The 25,756-nt window shown below is 36.2% G+C and overlaps 1 protein-coding gene across 3 annotated transcripts in view; it reads right to left on the minus strand.

Annotated features, from left to right (window-relative positions):
• Positions 1–446: 446 nt before the first annotated feature.
• PARG (poly(ADP-ribose) glycohydrolase) overlaps positions 447–25,756 on the minus strand; it is a 117,943-nt gene continuing 92,633 nt past the window's right edge. For all 3 annotated transcript variants that reach the window (XM_021699654.2, XM_021699655.2, XM_021699653.2), the window contains exons 15-18: positions 24,621–24,729; positions 15,581–15,686; positions 1,333–1,461; positions 447–617 (exon numbers count right to left, since the gene is read on the minus strand). In XM_021699654.2, coding sequence (XP_021555329.2) covers positions 463–617; positions 1,333–1,461; positions 15,581–15,686; positions 24,621–24,729 — 499 coding nt within the window. In that variant the 3' untranslated portion in view covers positions 447–462. The remainder of the gene's footprint in view (positions 618–1,332; positions 1,462–15,580; positions 15,687–24,620; positions 24,730–25,756) is intronic.

Genomic DNA, 25,756 nt, shown 5'->3' on the forward strand with positions numbered 1-25,756 from the left:
CACAATCATAACAAGAGTTGGGGGTGAAAGGCTTACAGGGAAATCTTCAGCAAACCCAGTTAAAAAGTTCTTTGTTTTCAACTTCTTGCCTGGCATCCCTGGCATCTGCTAGCTGCAGAGGCAATGTGCATAATATATAGGCATCAAAAAAGAGATCTGACAGGCTGAGCAAAACCTTTCATGGGATTTCACAGGAAATCTGAAGGGCAAAAGAAAGAAAAACCGAAGGATGAAGACTGAAATAGAAAAAATGCAAACAAAATATATTTAAGCCTGTGTAAGTTAGGATGGAGGGGGCTTACATGACAACTGCATGTGTGTGGAAGGGATTGCATCCTTGCCCACAAACTGGATTATATACACATTCATATTAAGTTAAGTCAGTTCGTATATTACACCTGACAAGTCAAACAGGATGTTTCTAGTGAGAGGTGGAAGGAGGTTCTCTATTTACTCAGCTCCTCAGGCCCCAGTCCTTTGTCCTGGCTGGTTGGTGGTCTCTGCACAGAACTCAACAGCATGGTATATGAATGGATAAAGCTTGATGTCTGGTCCAGGGGTGGAACAGTTTCTGCATTCTTCATTGTAATACCGGAGCAACAGCTTATATACTTCTCCTGGAGAGTAAAAGGCCAGATCAATACCCACATTAAGGTATGTAGATGGATAAAATTGCTAGGGAACACTCCAGAAATCTTAATCTATCTTAATCTAACTTAACATGTGCTCACTCTTGGCTTTTGAAAACAGAGCATGAATGGCATATTCCTGGAAGGCTTTCCTAATGTAAACTTAAAAAAATTTTTAAGTATCTTAAAAACTACTTATTAGTTCATGATGACAACAGGCCACACATGGTACATCAGCCACGTACCATTTGGGGAGTTTGTGGCAACTTTATTTCTACATTCAGCTCCCAGGGTAGCAAGGCCTTTCAAGTCCAGCTGAAATACAGCAAATGAGCATGCTGTTATGTCTGATAAATGTGACTCAGAGTGAGGCCTCTTAGACTTGAACTCTCCCTCCTTCCTATACCGTCCCTCTTTTAGTTTTCTATATGCATGAAAGTAAAAATGGATATTAAATATTAAACTCCAGCTTCTTGGCCTTACTTTAATAAGCTCACATACTCATTCAAGATAGCAGATGAAACTTTGTCAGAAAAAAGATTCTGCAGATGTTGCCCAACTAAGACTGTGTCCACCCTTCTCAAAATCATGCTTTCATTTTTTCTTATCCACTGTGATCCATCCAGTTTAAACAAGTGTTTGTTTGTCCTGGATGGTGGACAATCTATCTAGATACCAAGTGTCAAGACGATTTCCTACTTACCAACAGTTAGTTTCCTTTCAGTAAGGAAAGTGTGTATGCTGTAAATGTCTCTCATCAATTCTGAGTCCCCAAAGGTGAAATAAACTACATCACGCTCAGCTACAGCAGCTGCCAATATCTGTATTAAGGCTGTAGCAAAGAGAAAAAAAAACACAGCTATATTATGACACTTCCCATCAAGACACCTTTAGTTCTTTCAACCAGCTAAATTATAGCTGGTGTGCAATAGCCTTATCCTGGATTAAAGATTTATAAACCAAATACTCGTGTTATTAGAAATGGCAAATACAGATGAGTATAAATCATCTAGTCGTGTGACTTTTCAGACATGCTCCAAGAATATCAGCAAGCCACAGAATTCCACACAAGCACCTTTGTGGGAACATAAAGGAAGGTACATCTGAGGCAGCAGAGTCAAGGCACTAAGGTGGTATTTTCTTTCACTTATATTAATTTGGAACTAAACTTTTTGTTTGCTTGCTTGATTTGATTATTTTGTCTTATTACATAGTCACCGTCTTTTGTATCACAGGAGTCTCTATGATTTTTCCTAAACAATGCACTTGGGAGGTTCTAATGCTCTCATTAGCCCTACAGCAAGCATTCTCAAAATGGGTTAGCACAACCTTGGCCCTCCTATACTCCTACCGCCACCCAATCACTGCAGCAAGGAGTCAATGTTACTGAACACATCGAATAGTAACTCTGGTATGCTGGAATGCAGAAATCATTGAGAACCACTGTCCCCAGGAATCAAAGTTACAAATCACTGAGCCTGAAATATGTTTCCAAAAATTAAGTTCCTTTATAACCTTAATCTCAATGGACAAAGTTTATTTCATTTTTAAAATTTTTTGAGGACTTTATTATTTTAATTCCAATGTATTTAACATATAGTGTACAATATAGTGATTCATCAGTTCCATATATTACTCAATGCTCATCAACATAGGTGTACTCTTAAATCCCCTTCACCTATTTCACCCATCCCCTCATCCACCTGCCCTCTGCTGTTTGTTCTCTATAGTTAAGTGTCTGTTTGTTGGTTTGCCTTTCTTTTTTATCCCCTTTGTTCGTTTTGTTTCTTAAACTCCACATATGAGTGAAATCATACAGTATTTGTCCTTCTTGACTGGCTTATTTCGCTTAGCATTATACTCTCCAGCTCTATCCATGTTGCTGCAAATGGCAAGATTTCATTCTTTTTTTATGGCTAAATAATACATACACACACACACACACACACATATATGTGGAATATAGATACATCTTTAGCCATCTGTCGATGGACACATGGACTGCTTCCGTAGTTTGGCTATTGTAAATAACGCTGATAAAAAATAGAGGTGCATATATCCCTTTGAATTAGTGTTTTCGTAGTACGATTACTGGATTGTAGGGTAGTTCTATTTTTAATTTTTTGAGGAACCTCCATACTGTCTTCTACAGTGACTACACCAGTTTTCATTTCCACCAACAGTGTTTCTTTTATTCCACATCCTCGCCAACACTTGTTTCTTGAGTTTTTGATTTTAGCCATCCTGATAGGTATAAGGTAATATCTCATTATGGTTTTGATTTGCATTTCCTTGATGAGGTTTATGTTGAGCATTTTTTTATATGTCTGTTGGCCATTTGTATGTCTTCTTTGGAGAAAAATCAATAGACAAATTTATTTTAAATAACAACAAAACTGAACATAGGTATAAACTGAACAAAACAACACAGGTATAATTCTTTGCTAGTTACATATCTTTCACTTCATAAAAAGGAAGGTGGGACTCAAACTAAAACATTATGGAGAATAACTTCAGTATAGTTTTGATTTTTGAGAGCATGTTAATACTCTACATATTCAAAAAATAAAATTAAAACAATAAGAATGGGAATGGAGAGCAATCTATAGCTGAAAGCAAACAAAAACAAATTAGCCTAATTTTATTTCAAAAGAATAACATAACTACACTGAAGGGAAAAGAAAAAAGGAAAAGATGAAAGAAAAAAATAACTAATCCAAGTAACTTATGAACATAATATATGACTAATATACTGTCAGTCTTGGGCAAGGAGAAAAGAATTTCAAACAAATCCCCAATTCTTTTTACTAGGTTTGCTTATCATAGCAGTTCAGGCAAAGCAATTTTGAAACTATTTTTAAATATATTTCAGGATTGAGCAAATGAGTAAAGGTGTTGATATTGTTGGGAGCTGGAGTCCTTACTATAGAAGAGGGGGGCACACAAACCTGGAATGGGGGAATAGAAAAATAACTGGGATAGATTCAAATGGAAGGCACTAGTGTGTACTCACAGACTTGTAAAATACGTACATTTCTCTGTGTGTGTGTGTGTGTGTGTGCATTCTTAGCTTTGTCTGCTAATGTGCTTTAAAAGAAGACACCCCAGCGGCAGTGAGCACATCTAGTGCCCAGATCTCAGTCTCTAATACCATTCCCCCTTTAAAGGAGATGGATTTCTCAGGGAAATGCCTGATTCCATGGTTAGGGTAGGATAGGTACGAGAAAAGCCCAGGATATTTTCTTATACCAGAAAGTAAAAAAAGTGCTCAGGATACAGGAGCCAGTTTGAAGGAGATCCCTAGTCAAATCTGGGCAAGCTGGGCACCAAAATATTAAATACAGTAATAAATTAAAAACCACTGAAAAAATATCAATTCCCGAGTCCACACTGATAATATATAATAAATAGAGAAAAGGAAGGAGGGGCTCTTGCTCACAGGAGAAAGTCAAAGACTAAATGGAGGGTGAGACAGCACGGGATAATTCTCTTTTGCAACCATCATGGTAAAGACTGGATCAGGCAAAAATCACTAAAGGATGCCAAATCTAATGGAAATTTTGTCTTAATGTGTCTTCCCACAGATGGCTTATTAGCTACAAGGGAGGAAAAAACTATACAGTGGAGAAATCAGACAACACCTTGACTGGGTAACATCACCAATGAGGTCAGATGGCCATCAAGTGCCTCTAGATATTATCACCTATGCGGTTCTCTAACAATGCATAACCTTAACCTAATTACAAGGCAACAGCAGACAAACTCAAGGAACACTGTATTCTTTAAATATGTCAATGTCATAAAAGATTAAAAAAAAAAAAGGCTATGGAAATACTCCGAATTCAAAAGGAGGCTAAAAGACATGACAACTAAAGGCAATACCTGACCCTAGACCCTGTACTGGAGGGCAAGAAGGCTATAAATGGTTTTATTAGGCCCCCTGACAAAATTGGAACATAGATGATAGAGTAGATAAAAATATTCTATCAATATACATTTATGAGTTTAATAATATGTTTATATAAGAGAATATTTTATTCTTAGGAAACACACATTGAAGTATTTAGGAAAAGGTGCATAATGTATATAATTTAAGCTCAAATTGTTCAGAAAAATTGTGCATATGTGTGTTCATATATATACATGTCCATACACACACACACACACACACACACAGCTGTTTCTTTTTCCTTTTGTAACTTTTTGTATATTTGAAATGATGTTCAAATAAAAAGTTTTTAAAAATTATGTAAGAAGGAAAAATATATTTTAGTTGAACTAGTAAATTTGATAGTTGAGTACCCCCCAATTTGGGAAAGAATCTAAGACATTATAATACATGCGAGATTCTAAAATACCAAAGTATTACCTAATTTCCCAAACCAGTATTTACTGAGTATCCACAACATGTGAGGTACCATGACTAGGCCTCATTAATCTTGCACTGTTGAAAGTAATTAATCTCAAAATAGAGGTAAGTTTTAATTAAATCTGTTCAACCAACGTATACATACATTAAAGCTTCAGTACACTCAATTTTAAAAGGTTCCCAATTAACCTAACCTCTGAAACAAATAATACATTATATGTTAAAAAAAAAAAAAAGATAGTAGGAAGGGAAAAATGAAGAGGGGGGAAATCGGAGGGGGAGATGAACCATGAGAGACTATGGACTCTGAGAAACAAACTGAGGGTTGTAGAGGGGAAGGGGGTAGGCAGATGGGTTAGCCTGGTGATGGGTATTAAAGAGGGTACGTATTGAATGGAGCATTGGGTGTTATATGCAAACAATGAATCATGGAACACTACATCAAAAATTAATGATGTAATATATGGTGATTAACATAATAAAATTAAAAAAATTTTTTTAAAAATGGAAAAATGAATTGTCATTTTCCTCTACCAAGAAGTATCATTTCTTTAATGAAAATTTGGCTTTTAAGTATTTCCTATTGAAAAAAGAGAAACCCAAAGAAAAGTCCTTTCAGTCTTATTTCCTCCTTATATACAGAAATACTAGATCACTAGTCATTTGCCACTTAGGAAAATGAGGTATGAATAAAAACATTCAAAATTTATCTCCCTATAGAATATATTTTAAGAATGCTTCACAGGCCATCTTGTTCCTATGGATGGGCTCTTAGAGCTAAGCTTGACACAGCTACCAAAAAGAGGCTGGATCGTAATAAGAGAAACCAACTCACGTTACATTTTTTATTTCACATCCGTTTCTATTTGGGTACACATTGCAACATAAACATGTGTCAAACAGGTTGGGACTGAAGACAGGAGACCTGAGTTCATTCCTCACCCATCTGCTAGCTCTCTAGATCTATGACTTTGGCCAAGTCACCTAACTCTCTTGCCTGCAATTTTCCCGGCTATGCTATGAAGGAGTTGGATCAGATGATCCCTTAAGACTCTTTCAGAGTGTAGAATTCCATAATCCCTGCTATAATTTTTCTCCTTGCACTGGATATTAGACTATAAATACACAAAGGAAATTTTCAGAATATAAATTAATCTTAACTCTACATATATCAGTAATCACTAACAAAAGATCATTTTAAACAGAACTGTCTTTAGACCTCACTATGTACGACATCCCCAAAACCTTTGCAAATCTAAAGAATTAAGTCTCAGGATTTAGGTGAATTCTCTTGCATCCCAAGTTAGATGAGAATAAATCACAAATCTAATAGGGTATGTGGAATGGGTCCAAGTATGATATAAAAGCATCAAGTTCTAACTTCAAGCACAACTAGATGCCAAAATAATCACTTAAATTAACCTGCAGGGAGCTTGGTTTTAATTTTCTTTTTGGCATCAATGTTATGAAGAAAATTCAAATAAATATAAATAACATCAAAAAACAATTCATAGTGTCCTCTTCCAACAAATGAACCAAACCAAAAATGAATAAAATGATGGATACTCATACCACAGGTGTGGTTTGAGGCCATCAGCATGTAATTTAAAAAGAACTGCTAACACTGAGTTCTTACAGCATGCTGAATGGTTCTAGCAGCTTAAAAGCACAAACTCAAGCACAAATGTTACAAGAATTATCTCAGTTAATCCTTATAAAAACTGAATAAGGTAAATATTAGTATTATCTCCATTTTGAAAATAAGGCAATATGGGCACCAAAAGGTTAAATAATTTGTCTAGGGTTACAAGCCAGAAAGCAATGGAGCTGAGTGAGGTTTGAACCCTGGCAGTCTGACTCTAGGACGTGCTCCCTCACTCACTATTCTGCAAAGCTATCACGCCAAGTCATTCTGCTCTACTCTAAACAAACATACCTTATGCCAGCCAGAAGAATTTCCTCAAGTTGTTTACATTATTTAAATGCATGCTGGCAAGAAGACCCAATAGTATAAACTTGAAAGTACTACTGATGTCCTTCTGATGAAACCCAAGGGGTTTTGTGAGCTCTTACACCCTGGTTATCCTAAAAGCTCAAGGCTTTTTGCTCACTCCTCTCAGCCAACTCTTATTCTGTAACTGGTCACATCCTCTGGCTACTGTTTTTAATCAACACCACCTGCAGCTGCTCCCAAACCCCCATATTACTAAAGGCTCCATCTTTGATCCTTTCACCTTTTTTTTTTTTTTAATATTTATTTATTTATTTGAGAGAGAGAGAGAGAGAGAGTTGGAGGAAGGGTGGAGGGAATTTTCAAGCAGACTCCCCGCTGAGCACAGAGTCCAACCTGGGACTTGATCCCACAACCCTGAAATCACAACCTGAGCCAAAACCAAGAGTCAGATGCTTAACTGACTAAGCCACCCAGGTGTCCTGATCCTTTCATCTGTTTTAAGTGTACTCTCTCTTTAAGAATTCAACAATTTCGGGGCGCCTGGGTGGCTCAGTCGTTAAGCGTCTGCCTTCAGCTCAGGTCATAATCCCAGGGTCCTGGGATCGAGCCCCACATCAGGCTCCCTGCTCAGTGGGAAGCCTGCTTCTCCCTCTCTCACTCCCCCTGCTTGTGTTCCCTCTCTCGCTGTCTCTGTCAAATAAATAAGTAAAAAAAAAAAAAAAAAAAAGAATTCAACCATTTCTAGAATGGCAAATCCCAAATCCAGATCCAGATCCAGAATTTGTGGCCAATAAATATTAAACAACCAGAGTCCAGACACTGGGCTCTTGGGCATCAATCCTCGTTTGTATCCTAACACTGCTGCATGCTATCCTGGTGACCTCGGGCTAGCTACTTACCTCTCTATGCCTTGGTTATTTCACCTATAAAGATAAAAATAAAACCTAATACACTGTTATGAACTAATACATGTAAGGAAAGCACTTAGTACAATTTCTGGAACAAAGAATCCACTCAACATGTTCTCAACTAACAACAATAATGAAAATATATTGGTTTTTGAGAAAGAGCAAATGTGAATTTTGGTTCTGACATTTATTAGTTCTCTTTCTTTGGGCAGGTTTATTAGCCTCTCTTTGAACCTTGGTTTCCTCACCTTAAAAATGTGGCTACAAATTGAAGGGTAATTATGCAAACTAAAGGAGAAAATACAGTCTTTCTTAAACCTGGCTGATCATTAGTAACCCACAGAAAGTTAAAATTTCCCAAAGCCATTTCCCAGATCCACTAACTAAGCGGCATCTCCGAGGTTCTGATGACCACCATTCCACTCACTCTAGACACCTTGAATGCATTATCATTTACAAGACCCCATTCTAGGCACTGGGCCCGCAGAAGAGGACAATGTGGAAGTGTTAAGGAAGGAATATTCTTACTCAAGTGTGTAAGAGCAAGGCTGAGAGTGAAATGGAGTGTGGTGTGTTCTGACAGAAGTAAGCAAAGTGATAAGGAGCCTGTGGTAAGACAAACTGAACTGAACTGGCCTGTATTTCTATTTTAACCTTCCGTTTTTTATCGATAGTCACCCCCTCCCCACTTCCACAAACAGACCTCCCAAAAACCCCAGCCAAAGTGATAGACTAGGCCAATGATAGCATGGTAGAAAATGATTTATCAGAACCATTCAAGTTCCCATCTTTTCTAGATCAATGGTTTTTCTGGAGTTTAACTATCTTGATTCCAAAATAGCAAAACAATCAGTACAGACATTATTTAAGTTTGATGTCAATGGGATATAAGATATGAAGGAAAATAAATTTATAAAAAGTTTCTAAAATCTCATTTTCACTTAATATAAATATGCAATAAAAATCAACTGAAAAACTTCTTAAATCTCATTGGGGATGTGTCCAGTGTTTACTGACTTCCTGGCTACAATGATTTGGTCCAAGAGACGGGAAAGTGATCTAAGTTGGTCCAATTAGAGTATTTCCATAACATTTTAATTTTTTTAATTTTTAAAAATTTTTAAAAGATTTTATTTATTTGAGAGAGAGAGAGAGAGAGCGCACACGTGCACATGAGCTGGGGGGAAGGGCAGAGGGAGAAGCAGACTCCTCGCTGTGTGCAGAGCCTGATGCAGGGCTTGATCCTAGGACCCTGGGATCATGACCTGAGCTGAAGGCAGACACTTAACCAACTGAGCCACTCAGGCACCCCTCCATAAAATTTTTAAATGAAGGAGGTCTCCTTCCCTGTAGGGTCACTCAATTACAGTACTATAAGCCTGGTACCATTTGGTCCCCAGCTCCTGCCATCTTATCCACATCTACCAATAATTCCCATTCAGGCTTAAGTGACTAGGTAGATTAGTGTCTCTTAAAACTAAAGAATCCTACTACAGAACTTTGCTGCAGTGTTGGTGAGTTGGAGGTAGGTGGTGGGAGAGGCATGGGGATCTTTGTGGAACAGTTAACGCTAGAGTGGAGTCTTAAAGGAACACAGGGAATTAGCCAGATACTAACAGGCAATTTCAGAAAAATGTGCAAAACCCTAGATTAATGAAAGGCACACAGGTTTGCCAAATAAATTTGTTAAAGAGAAATTCATTGAGCATATTTTATTTGCAAATCACTTTTAGGTAGCGAAGGTAGGGAATGGAGATAGAAAAGAAAATACATAGGACTATAGCATCAAGATACCTTCTAATTACAGTAAACTAGCAATGGCATAATTTTCCCAAGTCAGGTAACACAGTATGGAGAGGTATAAAAAAATAAATACTGAAGGAAATGGAAGGAGGAATTGGCAAAAATATAAAAGAAAGACCTTTAGAGTACCACTCAATCCCTTCACAAAGCAAGCAGTAAAAATTAGAGGGATACAGGGTCTGGTTTAGTAAGTATAGAATCTAATAGACATAGAACAGTTCTACACCCTTCAGAGACATCTCTTCATGTGCCAATATAGTATCTACAACAACTGGCTGTTAGGCCACCAAGAGAAGCTCAAAAAACTCCAAAAAGTAGAAATAATACTATCTACACTCTTTGATTATAATGTAATAAAATTTAGAAATAAAAGGTAAAATAAACCGTTTTGTTTTTAAACCATTTCAAAACAGTTTTAAATTATCTCCTAAAAATCTCATGGGTGTCTGGTGGTACACTTAGGGCAAAAGCCCACTTCACAGTCTCTACTGAGATAGGATGAATAAAGCTGCAAAAAGAAGTTGCTTCCATCCTAACAATGAAAAAAGGCCAAGTAATCCAAAAAATCATAAATTTTTCCTGAGTCTACCAGAGAGTTGCGTTGTTGCAAGGCAACCAAAGTATGACAATCCCCTCCAAGAAGATACGAAACACATAAACTATTATCTCCGCAAGAGCACAGGAGACAGAGGTGACCACCATACAAATGGGTAAGAATAAATCAGTTAAATTGGGGGGCTGGGTGATAGACATTGGGGAGGGTATGTGCTATGGTGAGCACTGTGAATTGTGTAAGACTGATGAATCACAGACCTGTACCTCTGAAACAAATAATACATTATATGTTAATGAAAAAAAAGAATAAATCAGCTAAAACTTTAATATAATTTTAAAAGCCAAGTGTAGACTTGGGGGGTTACTTTAGAATAAGCAGGAGCCCCAGAAATAAAGAGAGTTCACACTCACTCAAAAGCTTTTTTCCATAGGCCTCCACAAGGCGCTCAGAAAGATGAGGGGCCAGGCAGGAGAATAGAGACAGCCCATGTGGTAGCACAGGCATGCAGGAAATGACTGGCTGCTGGTGGGGGACAGGCACAAAGCCCCTCCCTCTTCCCCATGTCCCTTCTTTCCTACCCTCTGGCTCTTAAAGCCATTGCAGAAAGTTGTTAGTAAATGTCTGTTGAATGAATGAATATATGAAAAATATTATCTTAACAGTTGTCAGCAGAATGTACAATGAAAACAGTTCAAAATTAAATTGTTGTAAATTTCAACACTCATGTACAGTTAGGCAGCAAGCATATTAACAAATACTTTGCCTTACTGCTAATAAAAGAAACACAAGTTTAAGTTTAAATGCTCATGTTCTCTCTCCATGATTTTTTTTTAACTATCCTTTCTTCCTTCTTTCTCTTGTAAGGTAGGGATAGCATCTGATGGTTCAAAGAGTCTTCCTGGTAGGCTTGGAAAGATCTAGGTACAGATAAAGTTGGCCAGTCAAGAAAAAGTTAATATTGGCCCTGTCTTTATCTGCTCCCAAAGAGTTTTAGTTTTCCAAACTTGTATTATCTAATGATACTCCAAATTAGACCATAGCCTCTTGATTCTTTCCTATTCATCTGCTTTAACTCCCTAATACTGGGTCATTAGCAAATATCTTTTTCTTGGTACTGTCTTCTCTAGGAGATTCGCCTAGGATTTTTTTTTTTTTAAGATTTTATTTATTTATTTGACAGAGACAGCGAGGGTACAAGCGGGGGAACAGTAGAGGGTGAGGGAGAAGCAGACTCCCCGCCAAGCAGGGAACCCAATGCAGGGCTCGATCCCAGAACCCTGAGATCATGACCTGAGCTGAAGGCAGATGCTTAACCATCTGAGCCACCCAGGCGCCCCGCACCTAGGATTTAAATGCCTCCTTGCTCATATCTATGTGACTAATGAGAAGGTGAGCTTGTAAAAGAGGGGGTTATACTGTCCTGACGGCTAACTTTTTTTTAAATTGAGATATAACTGACATATAAAATTATATTAGTTTTCAGGTATACAATATAATGATTCGATATTTGTATACATTGAGAAATGATCACCAGAAAAAGTATAGTTAATACCCATCACCACACATAGTTACAAAAATTTTTTTCTTGTGATGAGAACTTTCAAGATCTACTCTTTTAGCAACTTTCCAATATGCAATGTCGTTATTAACTATAGTCACCATGTTATACATTACATCCCCATTATTTATTCATTTTATAACTGGAAGTTTGTACATTCTGACCCCCTTCACCCATTTCACCCATCCCCACACCCCACCTTTAGAAACCTGTTCTATCTATGAGCTAGGTTTTTTTTTTTTTAATAACATACCACACATAAGTGAGATATACAGTATTTGCCTTTCTCTGCCTCACTCATTTCACTTAGCATAAAAATGCCCTCAAGGTCTACCCACGTTGTCAGAAAATTTTTTGATAAAGACTCTTCGTTATAAAAACAATACATGCTTACAACAGAAAAATACAAATTAAAAAAGTCATCTGTATCACTCACCTAGACTTTGCACATAAATGGATAAACACAGAAAGTCTCAAATTTGTGTGATATTTTATATTAATAATTTAATTTTTAAAATGGTTTATCATGCATATACTATGCATTTCCCCCCATTTGGCAGTATTCCAAAAACATGCTTCCATCTCAGCGGTTGTATTTCTGCAATAGTTATAATGTCTGCATAATATTTCATTACATAGATGTACCACAGTATCTTTCTTTTCAAAATCAGTATTAGTAAATAATTCTCCAGTAAAGGATAAGTAACTATTTCAAATCTTTTAACGATTATTCAAATTAACGAAGAGGAGGGAGTTGTCAAAAAGTCACTCTAAAGTTTAAGCCTCAATAATTAATAATTGAGTAAATGAACTATATAATGAACATCTTCGAAAACTATGCTTGATACTCACCAGGGGAAACAAAACTATAATCTGAGAAAAAAATTTTTATGCCATAAGGAAAAGAAAGGAAACAAACACATTTACAATGCTTCTCAAATTGTCCATCACAAATGACCAAGGCTTATGGCAGACCTGGTTTTTTGGATTGATGATATGAATCTACTCATTCATTTTCCTTAAGAGAAAAACAGGAAAAAAAATTGTCTGTCATAAGATCAGTAAGCCCAGAGTGAAAAACAGGTTTCTTCAAACAAATTGAGGATGATAAAGAATTTCATAAAACCCAGAAATTCTTTCTTCTATATATTTTCAAAACACTGAAAATAATAACATGCAGTTTTTGTTTCTGAATATGAAAAAATGTGGGTGAGAAAATCTTTAGAATGAAGGAATAGAAAAGATTTTTCTAAGCATGCCACAAATATGTGAACACATAAAAATTAACTCCACATGACAACAACCTAATGTGCTGAAATACATGAAAAAACTGAGAAAAATACCTATAACATGATAATTAATTAACATTTCTTAATATACAAAGAGTTATTAATAGTCAATGAAAAGTCAAAACTATTCCCAAAGAGCTAAATGGACAGAAGAGTGAAAAAACAATTCCAAAGCAAATAAAAACATATGAATAATGTTAAACCTTAGAGAAATTTTAAAAATTGATAAAATCCCATGTTGGTAAGGTTTCTTATGCAAGGAGGACAGTATAAATTGATACAGCCTTTCAGAAGGACAGTTTGTAAAAAGTATCAAAATATAAAGTAATTAATCTCACTTCTAGGAATTAACCCTACAAAAATAATGACATATAACATATATTTATATACCGCAGTACTGCTTATAATATAAGATAAAAAAAATAAACCGTCTATAAATGGGAGAACCAGTGAAATAAATTATGGTACACAGACGTACATACAACAGAATGCTACGTAGCTATTAAAAATGTTGACAGTACATTTAAATTTGGTGGTGTTGAAAGCCATCCATGAGACTGTAGGGTTTTCAAAAAGAAGAGGTTAGAGCATAGACAATATGGTGTCATGTTATTAATGTCAAACGGTTACACAGATTGTTACATAGGAATGTCTTCTGAAAGGATGGTCACTAAAACGCTAACAATGAGTTCTGATGATTTTTACATACTTCATAATATTTTTCTGGATTAAAAAAATAATAAGTGTGTCACTTTTACAAAAATAACACTCATAAATTATGACAGACTCAACTGTTTTATTCCCAGCGAGACAGATTTTATCTATATCTAGTTTGGCTATCAAGTCCAGCTAGTTGTTTTATGTTTGCTTTGTTTTCTTGTTACTTTAATAACTGTAGTATACAAAGAAGTTCAAAAACCCTTGGAATTTCCTGAGTGATACTGTCTTTGCTATGCTAAGGAGGTGACTCTGGGAGGGCCCTGAGATAGCTACAAGATTGGGATTTTCAGCCATTGACCTCCAGGGAGTGGAAGGAGGGCTGAAATTGAGTTCAATGATGTGGCCAATGATTTAATCAACAATGCCTACATAATGAAGCCCTAATAAAAACTTTGAACATCAAAGGTCAGTGGAGCCTCTAGGTTGGCAAACACATTGCTGTGTGAGGAGAGTGATGTGCCTTGACACCACAGGTAGAAGGCATGGAAGCTCTGTATTCCCTCCCAGATCTCACTCACCCTATTTGTATCCTTTATAACAAAACTGCAGTAGCACTTCCTAAGCTCTCTGAGTCATTCCAGTGAATTATCAAACCTGAAGGGAGTTGTGAGAACCTCCTGGATTGATAGGCAGTTGGTCAGAGGTACAGGTGGCCTGGGGACACCCTGCCCCAGACTTGCAGCTAGAGTCTGAAGTAGGGGTGGTCTTATGAGGACTCTGCCCTTAACCTGTGGGATTTGCACTAACTCCAGGTAGTTATATTGCAGCAGGATTATATTGCAGCACACCTAGCTGGTGTCAGACCAGTCAGGCTCACACAGAATAGTAATCTTCCTAAGTAATGATATAATACTATTTTCTGTAACTAATACTTTTGAGAGTAAAGAAAATGTCATAATTTGCTAAATGGCCAATAGTTTTGTTGATCAGATTTTGTGATTTTTCTACCACAAACAATAAAATGCAAGAAATGTTTACCCTTCTTGGGTACCCAAATGGCTCCTCAAATATGTTATTCATGCAGCTCTCCCAAGCTATACTCCCACATATGTGTACCTCTACTCACTACTATACTGCATTTCTCTATGCCTCTCTCTCATACAGTGGATTGTGAATTCCAAAGCAAGGACCATATCTTATTCACCTTTGTATTCTCAGAGTCTACCACAGTGCCTAAAACACAGCAGATGCCTCACAAGTTTGGTGAATGCATGAGTCAACAAAATAGTTCTGTCCATCCAAATCACTTCTGCCAAGGAAGGTGCTTAATGGGGGCTTTGGTTTGAAACTACATAGCCATTTTGGACTCTTCCATATCCCTATTCAACTAAATACTATGTCTGGTAGATCAAAGAGATAAGTGACCTCTGCAAGAAAATAGTAAATAAAAATAAGAATTCCTTTAAACACAATAAGAAAAAAGAGGATGGTGTCACATATTGTTTTTCTCTTCTCTTTGATCTTTGTGGTCTCTTACTACAATAGAACATTAGAAATCCAAGGTTCGGGGCGCCTGGGTGGCTCAGTCGTTGAGCGTCTGCCTTCGGCTCGAGTCATGATCCCAGGGTGCTGGGATTGAGCCCCCCAGCAGGCTTCCTGCTGAGCAGGGAGCCTGATGGGGCCCCCCCCCCCCCCCCCCCTTTTGTTCCCCCCCTCTCTTTTTTTCCTTCTCCCAAAAAAAAAAAAAAAAATTTTGCAAAATAAAAAAAAAAAAAAGAAATCCAAGTTTGAAGGACTAATTTTTCTCCCTAATCAGACTCCTATTATCCTTCTTACAACAACTTACTTACTCACCTTTTAATCTAGCATCACCACCAAAGGCACCACAGCCCCAGTTTCCTGTGGCCACTGCAGAAAGATTCTCTGAAGAAACTCCAGGACGGAGAAATCCACAGTAAGCCTGCAGGATGAAAGGAACATCATAACATGTGAGTGACTAGACATTAACAGTACTTCTGACTGATGTACTAGGATCAGTAGCTATTATCAAGCTTATGTTTTCTTTCTTTTCTTTTTTTTTCTTTTCTTTCCTCCTTCCTTCCTTCCTTCCTCCTTCCCTCCCTCCCTCCCTTCCTTCCTTTCTTTTTATTCCTTCCTTCCTTCCTTTCTGGGCCAAAGTAGAGGAAAAAACAGAAAATCCTGGGATTATACAAGAAGCGAGTAAGACACGATCAATTCTAATATTTATTTGTTTTGATGCTGGACAAATCAAAACCTTTAAACCAATACAGGTCTCAGTTTCTTTATCTGATTCAAATATAAATGGAAATATCAGAGATATTTCAAGAACTGATGGGATCCCAATTACAAACTACCAGAACTAAAGGGAGGAAAGGCACTTAATACATTTCTTTATTTGAAGGCTTCTGATCACCATTTTTTTCCATTATGCTTCCTCAGTACTTACTCTCTGAATTATTGGGACTAGATTAATAACTGTGATTAGCTTTTAAATGTGCTTCCTGCCACGAAATGCTTGATAATGAGCAAACAACTAACCTTTAAGATCCCCTCCAGCTCTAAGATTCTCTGGTTTCACAGCTCTGTTTTAAGCCAGAATATTTTAAAATTCGCTAGTCACCTGAGAAAAGTACAATACATCCTAAGGATGCTGGCTAAGTATTAATTAGAAGAACAGCTTATTTTGTATATGAGAAGACTGCAGTTTAAGGTCCCAGAGTTTCTGTTTTCCATTCTTTGCTGTCAGCCCAGTTGGTCTTTCTGCCTCCTAAGGGTTCTTAGTTTTTTGAAACTATCAGACTACCTTAAAAAGTTTAATATAATAGCAAAGCAAATCTCCCCTGGGTTCTCTCAAGTACCAAACAAAGTCTAAAATATAGCTTATGTATAATAGTAAATAAAATAAAAAGAACCATGTGTGACATATGTTCCCAGAGAAAAACCAAGGATAAAGAAAGATGCTTCTATGAAACCCACACATAAAATATAGTAAATTGCTCTCTAAAGTTTCCACAAAGGTATAAAAATTTATTTTACACACTGTCTGGATAGATTAACAAGGCTATTCCTTCCACCCCCTCCTAGGCTGTAAATCCTGACAGATATTAATTATAAGTTGGTACCAGACCATTATTCAACGCTGTGGTACAGAGCTTACACTAGAACTCACAAATTACCTGTGTAATCAGATGCATGGAGCTTCTGAAAATCTCTTTCAGATCAAAAATATCAAAGAGCTCAATTTTTTTTTTTTGAGCAGGTTCTCAAAAGATATAGAGTCTGTCTTTATGCCAACAAGGGGGAGAACAAACTCTGTCAGAACAGACATAATTTTGCCACTTGGTTTTCTGTCAAACTCTCTTTAACAGGCCTAGATGAAGAAGATGATTTCTTAGCCTCCTGTTGGGGCTGCCTCTCTTTTATACTGTCAGAAGGGCTTTAGTCTCTTCCTATTGCCATCTCTATATCTGGGATGACTCATCTTTAATGAGCAAACATAGCTTGGTGAAACTAGAGCCTAACAACAGAGAATTTGAAATATTTATATTATTAGGAGAAAAATCTAACGTAAAGCGCTAAATCAATTGTACTAAAAAACAAAACAAAAAACCTCCACAACTACTTTGGAAAATGGCCACAACAAAAAACAAACTATAAAGCTGACATTAACCTACATTCAGTGTTTTGATCAAAACAAATCAAAACTTTAAAAAGTTAACCAGAAATTAAATTATATAAAACACCTACAAAGTAATTAGGTATAAAGAATAACTGTTTATAATAAATACAAAATTCTTTTATTCTGTTTAAACTAAGCATTTCTAAGGTCAGAAGTAAGAGACAGGCAGCAAGCTCCTCTGAGTCCCCTTTAGACAGACAACCTATGCTTCTTCCTTCTGCAGTAAGGAGAGCGATCCCTCAAATGCTAGAGACCAGAGCAGGGTCACTAATCAGGGAATCATTTCCTTTTACAACAGTAATGAGACCCTTTAGTAACAAATAAAGATCAAATAAGGATAGAGACCTCAAAAGGGCTGCCAAGTTCTTACTTCATAGGGAAGTTCTCAAGAGCTCCATGCTGGCAACAAATACATTTTTTTTTCCCACACCCACAGCCAGAGAACTTGAGGAGATTAATCAGAGCAGTAAGAATAAAAAGAAAGCCAGCTCGAACTCTATAGTTACACCCTGACCTGACATTCACCAATTACAAGGCTATTTATTTTTACTAATAAACAACTTTAAAGAGAAAAAGAGGAAGCATTCATACCTTAGGACAGTAAGTACAGGATACCAATGAACACTTATATCTCAGAATGAATTTTGATGGGAAGGAAGAAGAAAGGTAAGATAAAGGTAATTTTGGAGTCCTGAAGGTCACAAAGGGGAGCTTTGAAAAGCAAGAGACAGGAAGAAAACACTGGTATCTAGAGTTAAAAACTACAGCCCAGGTGGGAAGTGATGAGATAAAGACAGAAATGTAGGATGGAAGCAAAGAAAGTGAAAAAGAAAACAAAGAAAACAATTGTAAAAACCTACAGGCTCAGAACTGGACCCAGGAAATAGAGGGTACTCACAGGAATAGTTGGTCACAAACACTGAGGCATACACATGCACACTGAAGTAAAGAACTCAGGCTTCAACATCAAGTTTAGCAGGCCCAAGTAGATATAATTAAACTATGTCTTTCATTATAATGTAAACACATTATACTGTTTGCTAGATTAATAATTTAACAATTATTGTTCCTAAAGAGTTGCTTATTTGAAGACAATCCACCACCACTTGTCTAACGTAAACACGTTTGGTACCAATACTGATTTTCTGATATCTTAGAATACTGTGATTTCTTAAAAACAAACATATTATTAAAAAATCCTTAATAATCTTTTGGAAAAGGGGCACCTAGGTGGCTCAGTCAGTTGACTGGCCGGCTCTTGATTTCAGCTCAGGTCATGATCTCAGGGTCCTAGGATTGAGCCCCCGGTAGGGCTCCACACTCAGCAGGGTGTCTGCTTGAGGATTTCTCTTCCTCTGTCCCACCCCTCCTGCTCTCTCTCTAAAATAAATATTTTTTAAAAAGAATCTTTTGGAAGAGAATAAAATAATGTTAATCAAGAATCTTAAAAATATCCTTAGAGGGGCACCTGGCTGGCTCAATGTGACTCTTGACCTTAGGGTTGTGAGTTCAAGCCCCACGATAGGCGTGGAGCTTACTTAAAAAAAAAAAAAAAAATTATCCTTAGATTAAGTAATAAGAATTTTGCAAATTTCTTTTGTTATTTGATTAAATAACAAAGAGGTTTATTACTACATTATGTATAATGAGAGGCACTTAGGACCACCTAATTGTTCAAAAAGAGTAGTTTAATCACAGTATGCCAATGCAACCAGTTTTATGGACATTAAACGTATTACTATGAAGATATTAGAAAGTATGAAAAATATTCACAATATATTGTTAAATACGTAAAATACAAAGTTATAGGTAGCTTCTGAACATATTTTTATGAAATTAAATATTCATGTGGAAAGACCTATAAAAATGAAAACTATTTGAAAGGTAGGATCATGAATGACTTTTTCTCTTTAAAATAACTGTAACATTAGTAAATTGATTTTGCTTTTGTTTAAAATGCTATGTAAAATGAAAGAATTGTGCAGACCTTAGTTTCCTTGTGTGTGAAATCGAAGATTTCTGATTATTCTGATTCTATATATTAAGAGACTGAAGGAAAAATTCACTAAAAATGACATATTTGGGGCTAATATTCCTGAGAAGTAAAGTGACACATACAGATGACCCTTGAACAAGATGAGTTTGAACTGCGTGGTCCACTTATATGGAGGGTTTTTTTGGATAAACACAATATAGTACTATAAATGTATTTTTCTCTTATGATTTTCTTAGTAACATTTTCTTTAGCTTACCTTAAGAATACAGTATATAATACAGATAACATACAAACTATTTTTTTCTTTTTTTAAATTTTATTTTATTATGTTAATCCCCATACATTACATCATTAGTTTTTGATGTAGTGTTCCATGATTCATTGTTTGCGTATAACACCCAGTGCTCCATGCAGTACATGCCCTCTTTAATACCCATCACCAGGCTGTTGTCAGTAAGGCTTCCAGTCAATAGTAGGCTATAAATAGTTAAGTTTTGGGGGAGTTCAAAGTTATATGTAGATTTTTGACGGTGCCGAGGGTTGGCATCTCTAATCTCCAAGTTGTTCAAGAGTCAACTGTACTTTAAGAAAATATAAATGATCAGATGTTGAACTCCTCCTCCATTCTAACACTCTCCCAACTAACTGAGCTATATCAGCTACCCTACATGTTGAACTCCTTAGAAATACCAGCAGCTAGTATTGAACAACCATTAAACAAGCTCTGGTTTAATAACCTCTTTCCAAATTTGTTGATGGGTAATACGAAAAAAATCAAGAAATCAATTTAAAAAGGGTAAATGGTGGTGATTTCCTGTTGGGGTGGTCAGTTTGCTTTAATCAATGTCTGATCCAGAAGCCTCTATGTAATATATTCATTACTTAATCTTACTTGAATGAGTCTAACATGGTTTAATGTAACTTTTCACAGATGATTTCTTTCTTCCCTTGCTGAGCTATTTGCCACTTTTGCAAGCTGGAGTCATAAATCTTTCCAACTACAAAGATAATTTTCCTCTAGAATGTCACCCAGCTGATCTCTCACAGTATTGCTTCACAATACCAGTTAGATAAAAGGAGGCCGATTCTTCCTTTTAAAAACCAACTCTGTTTGCAGGTCACGATGTGGGTCCAATAGGATAGGTGGAGCCTGGATGGAGCAGACTGTTTCTAGAGGGAATAAAACACTTTGTGGGCTTGCCCTTTCAATTATTATCTGATGACTAATGCCTAAAAGTAGCAAAAAAGCCCCTAGAGTTCAGAGATCCACATTGAATTCTGATGGTGAAAACTGGTCTTATGCTCTATTACTTCCTAGAAAAAATGAGTTTTTCTATTCCTGCTCACTTTCTCTCTGGCACAAAAAAAGCAGAATTGTATAAGTCATCTCTAAAGCATTTTAATATAGCTTTAAACCTAAGTTTACAAAACACAGTGAGATGTAAATATTTAACTTAAATTCTCTCCAAGTTGTGCTGTCAGTTTATGTAAAACTCCCTGTTGCTGTACTAAAATTCATACTCTCTTTTAATAGGTAAATGTAACCAATAAATGATGGAATGCTTTTATTTAGAAGGCCCAAAGTTATTTGGATTAGTTCTTTAAGTTGTCGATGACATTTAACAAAATCATTTATTCCTTTCTTCTTTTCCAATGAAAGAATTAGGAAACTAATTCTCAGCTAAAAGAGCAAATGTTTTGCAATCTCGCAGTGAATAACAGACATAATTTATTCAGTGCCTTCCCATAGTGCCGGGCCCTGAACTAGGTGTTTTCTCAATGTTAGCCCATGTACTGATGGGCTACTCTACACCTGTGGTACTTCCTTGTCTTATGGGAATTTAATAAATAGGCTGGGGGGAAAAAGCCCTCAAATTTCCTTAAAATAGTATATCAAACAAAAAAAGATATTGAGAAAAGCAATCAACTGGAGACTTGCTCACAGTATAGGATTATGATTAAAAGAGAAGAGGTAACCAAAGCATATATGCTTATAGGAGATTGTTAACAAAATGCAAGGAATATTCTTAATGATTTAAGACTTAAAACAGGTAAAAAGTCTGGAAAGACAGACCTTGTTATAGTAATCTCTATGTGGGAGGAGTTACATTTTTAAAAAGTGATTTGAAGTCAGGGGAACCTGGATTCAAGTCCTGACTTCATCACTGCCCATCTGTGTGACGTGGGGCAAGTTATTCAACTTCTTGAGGCTCAGTTCATGATCTCTAAATTGGAGACAAGAAAATTATCTACATCTCCCTGGGTGGTTCTGATTAAATCAGACACTGCATTTAAAGTGCTGAGTGCCTGGCATATCATAAGCAATCATTTAATGTTATCTATTACTTTTACTATTGTTACTTATATAATTTAAGAAAACTTCTACCTGCACTTGACAGAAAAGAATCTCTTATGAACTATAAATTAGATTTAATTGTATATTAACATAAATGATGGCACGCTGAAACACAGAAGTACATAACTATCAATCCATCTGCTTCATGTGGTTTTATCTATTCCATACTTGAATCAACATTGGACTTACTGGGCTTTACCTAGCACTTAAAGAATATTTGGGAAATATCTACAAATCTGTAACATTTTAAGTCATTTAAGATAATGTATATCTAAAAAGTTTACCTTAAAAAAACTGTTAGTAATATCTAAGAAGTTTAATTAATCACCAACTAATGCATTTAACAAATATTTTTGAGAAGTTTTCATAAGCAAGGCAGCGTGCTTGGCACTGACTGACTTGAATGAAATAAAACTTTGTCTGCTGTTATTTAAAGACTCATTCTTTCTGTATAAAGTGGGTTTCCTATGGACTCTACATTCTACAAATAAATGTTTTCCAATACTTACAACTAAATTAACCTATTCACATTTACCAAGTTTCACCGATAGGTAAATTGAGGTTAGTGCTATATCAGTAAATGTAGAGAACATCAATAGGCCATGGGCAGTTTAAAAAATAAAAGATTTATTTATGCCCAGGGTTATCATTTTAAAAAATCATATTTGCAGATAATTTCTAAAATTGAATGATCTAGCTCCTACAGAAAAGTATTTATGGGAATGTAAATTTTATCCATAAGAAAAAGAACCATTTAATTTGTGTTACTGTATGATTATGATTAAACACATTTCCTTTTCATATATTTCTCTCCAAACTACCTACTGCTTATATAAATGTCTTCTAGTATCAATGACCATGACCATGTGACAAATTCATATAAAACGTGTTTAATAAAAAAAGGAACATGTGATAAAAATCTAAAGATAAATCTCATTCTACTTGATATGTTTTATAATAAAAACATCATGTACTTGGAAATAATTGCTTTAAGGCAAGAGTTTGGAACAATGAAAGGCTTACATTTAAAATGTGTCTAATACGAACCATAAGAGACGATGGACTCTGAAAAACAAACTGAGGGTTCTAGAGGGGAGGGGGGTAGGAGGATGGGTTAGCCTGGTGATGGGTATTAAAGAGGGCACGTTCTGCATGGAGCACTGGGTGGTATGCACAAACAATGAATCATGGAACACTACATCAAAAACTAATGATGTAATGTATGGTGATTAACATAACAATAAAAATTTAAAAAAATAAAATGTATTTAATATAATAAAAGATATTCTTTGTTATAGAATCTCTGATTATCAGAGTCAGGTAAAAGAGAGAGATTATACCTGTTGATATACCAAAGAGCAGTCTTTCTGCATAGCTTTTCTGAGGAATTGCTTAAAAAAAATATGTACGCGGTATCTGTTATCTAAGTTCAACTTTGGAAAACAGTGCATTTATTCTTCAAAATTTTTAAGAGATCCCTTTGAGAACTCTGAACATTAAAATAATTAAAATATTCTAGGGCGCCTGGGTGGCTCAGTCGTTAAGCGTCTGCCTTTGGCTCAGGTCATGATCCCAGGGTCCTGGGATCGAGCCCCACATCGGGCTCCCTGCTCTGCGGGAAGCCTGCTTCTCCCTCTCCCACTCCCCCTGCTTGTGTTCCCTCTCTCACTGTGTCTCTCTCTGTCAAATAAATAAATAAAAATCTTTAAAAAAATAAAATAAAATAAAATAATTAAAATATTCTAATTGACAGGTATAAGAAAACACATTCAACAATTAAATTCTCAGAATATAAGAATAGATCAGAATATAAGATAATATATATAATTATACTCAAAATATATACCAAGTTCTAAGAGAAGCAAAAGCCTCTCTGGATTATTTGGTTGTTTATTTTACTAACTATATGAAAGGCAAGGTGTTTGTGCTAGGATATGCAGAGGACCACAAGAGTGAGACCAGGGAGAACCTGAGGATGATATACACAATGTCAGATGTGCTATTGCAAGGGCGTTCCCAATCCCCTTGCAATGGTACACCCAGTCTGCTGTCATTATCAAAAGTCTATGTAGAGACTGGCACACATGTAGCCATGCAATTATTTTAATAAACAATCTCATAATCAAATATGACTCATGCGAGTTAAACAATGGTTTTCAGGATTGGGTCAGTCTTGGCTGTAAAAGATCTAAAGAAATTATCAACTGTTTTGGTAAAGCCCTAAATTTAGAGAATAGAATCAGTACTCTACTGTATGGTAAGAGTTTATTTACTTTGGTTAGCAGTAGTGAAAATCTGAATAATAGGCATGGCTCATTTTCATATTTCTGAAATACAATTAGAAAAAATGATTTAGTAGACAGCACTAAGCATCACAGAAAATCAGATTCCATCATAAATATGCCAAATTACCTAATCAATAAACGATTTACATGTGAATCTTACCTATAAAAGAACTTAACTTTTATGGTTTATCTGTATTTAACCCTGATGGCATACCTTGTAGAGACGTCATTGAAAGGTGTGACAAAAATTTGTTAGCGCTCATTCATTTCTATATGGTTTTACAATAATAATGTTCCAAAGCAAGTAAAAGTATTTGATGAGCTAAATGCATGTGTGGGGCTTAATATGAAGCAACAGTCTATCTGGCATCAGTAATCAAGCAATTACGAAATGGAAAGTACATCTTGTACAAGCTGACAGACCCATTAAATCAAGAGAGCTGTGGGCAGACATAGTGACACTGCAAGAATTACCAGAAAGCATTAATTTCAGCATTAATAAAATGGCAGTAAATAGATGACAGCTGCCAGATGAACTGAGAAATGAGGTTACTGGCCTTGTTAAGCTCTCGTCTGATTTTCTCGGGCACAAACTGGTCGAGGTAGCGTCTGAAGTGAAGGGCATCGATGGCGACGATCTCAGTGCCGCGCCGCTGCCAGGCATCCCTGGGGCAGGACGGAAGGGGGAAGACGATGACTGGGGAAAGACACTCACAAAACGTAACCCTTGTGAGGTGGGGTTTCTAGGAGTCTAGCAGGGCTAAAATATTAAAAACAAACCAACAAACCAGTAGCTACAGGTCTCAGCAAAACAAGAGGGCAGAAAACCACATCTTTATATTTCAAGGCATACACATAATGGACTACTAGGCATTAAAGAGTAAAACAAAAAATTATCAAGAGATGACAAATATGACAGAGTGTAAACAGATACATCATTTACAGTGAGTCTCAGAAGTTAAAGGATTTGGGGGCAAACAAAAGGAACTTCGTTCTTGGTTTTCCTCTAATACTGAAGACATGGCATTTGTATCTTGACAAAAGCCAAAAAAAATGCTCGTTCTTCCTTTGCTTTGAAAGACCTGTTTTTTGGGTCTTGGGTTCATAACATCACCATCTACCATCCAAAACATAATCCCAACAAGTGTTAAAAAAAAATGTGTCATGATTCAGCACAACATTCTACCTACTGTGCTCAATTGCTGATGGTGCGAAAATATTTTTAAAAAGACAAAGACAGTAAAGCAGATATTGCCTGTGGAAATACGAAGGACTGGGTGAGATGACTTTGGCAATGTGAAATTCCAAATATTCCAATACTCCCTTTACAGACTTGCATAAAGTGACATGCCAAGCAACTTTTCACACTGAAGAAAGGCAACAGAAACCTTCATGTTAGTCTGTAAATAATTATCAGGAATTAAATATCCACATAGGTAATTGTTACAACCAAATATTTTAACCAAAACAAAAGGGAAGAGAACCAGGGGCTGGACTTGAGATATTACAAAGAATAAGCTGGCATGGGTAGATGGGCAATTACTGATTCTAACACAACTGCTCTTTTTCATTAACGCATGTACACACCCACAAGTGCTTTCAGGCATCATTTCTTTTTGTTTTTTCTTTCTCCAAATTTTAATTTAAATTCCAGTTAGTTAACATACAGTGTAATATTAGTTTCAGGTTAGAA

Source organism: Neomonachus schauinslandi, chromosome 6, assembly GCF_002201575.2.
Source record: "Neomonachus schauinslandi chromosome 6, ASM220157v2, whole genome shotgun sequence".
Taxonomy (NCBI): domain Eukaryota; kingdom Metazoa; phylum Chordata; class Mammalia; order Carnivora; family Phocidae; genus Neomonachus; species Neomonachus schauinslandi.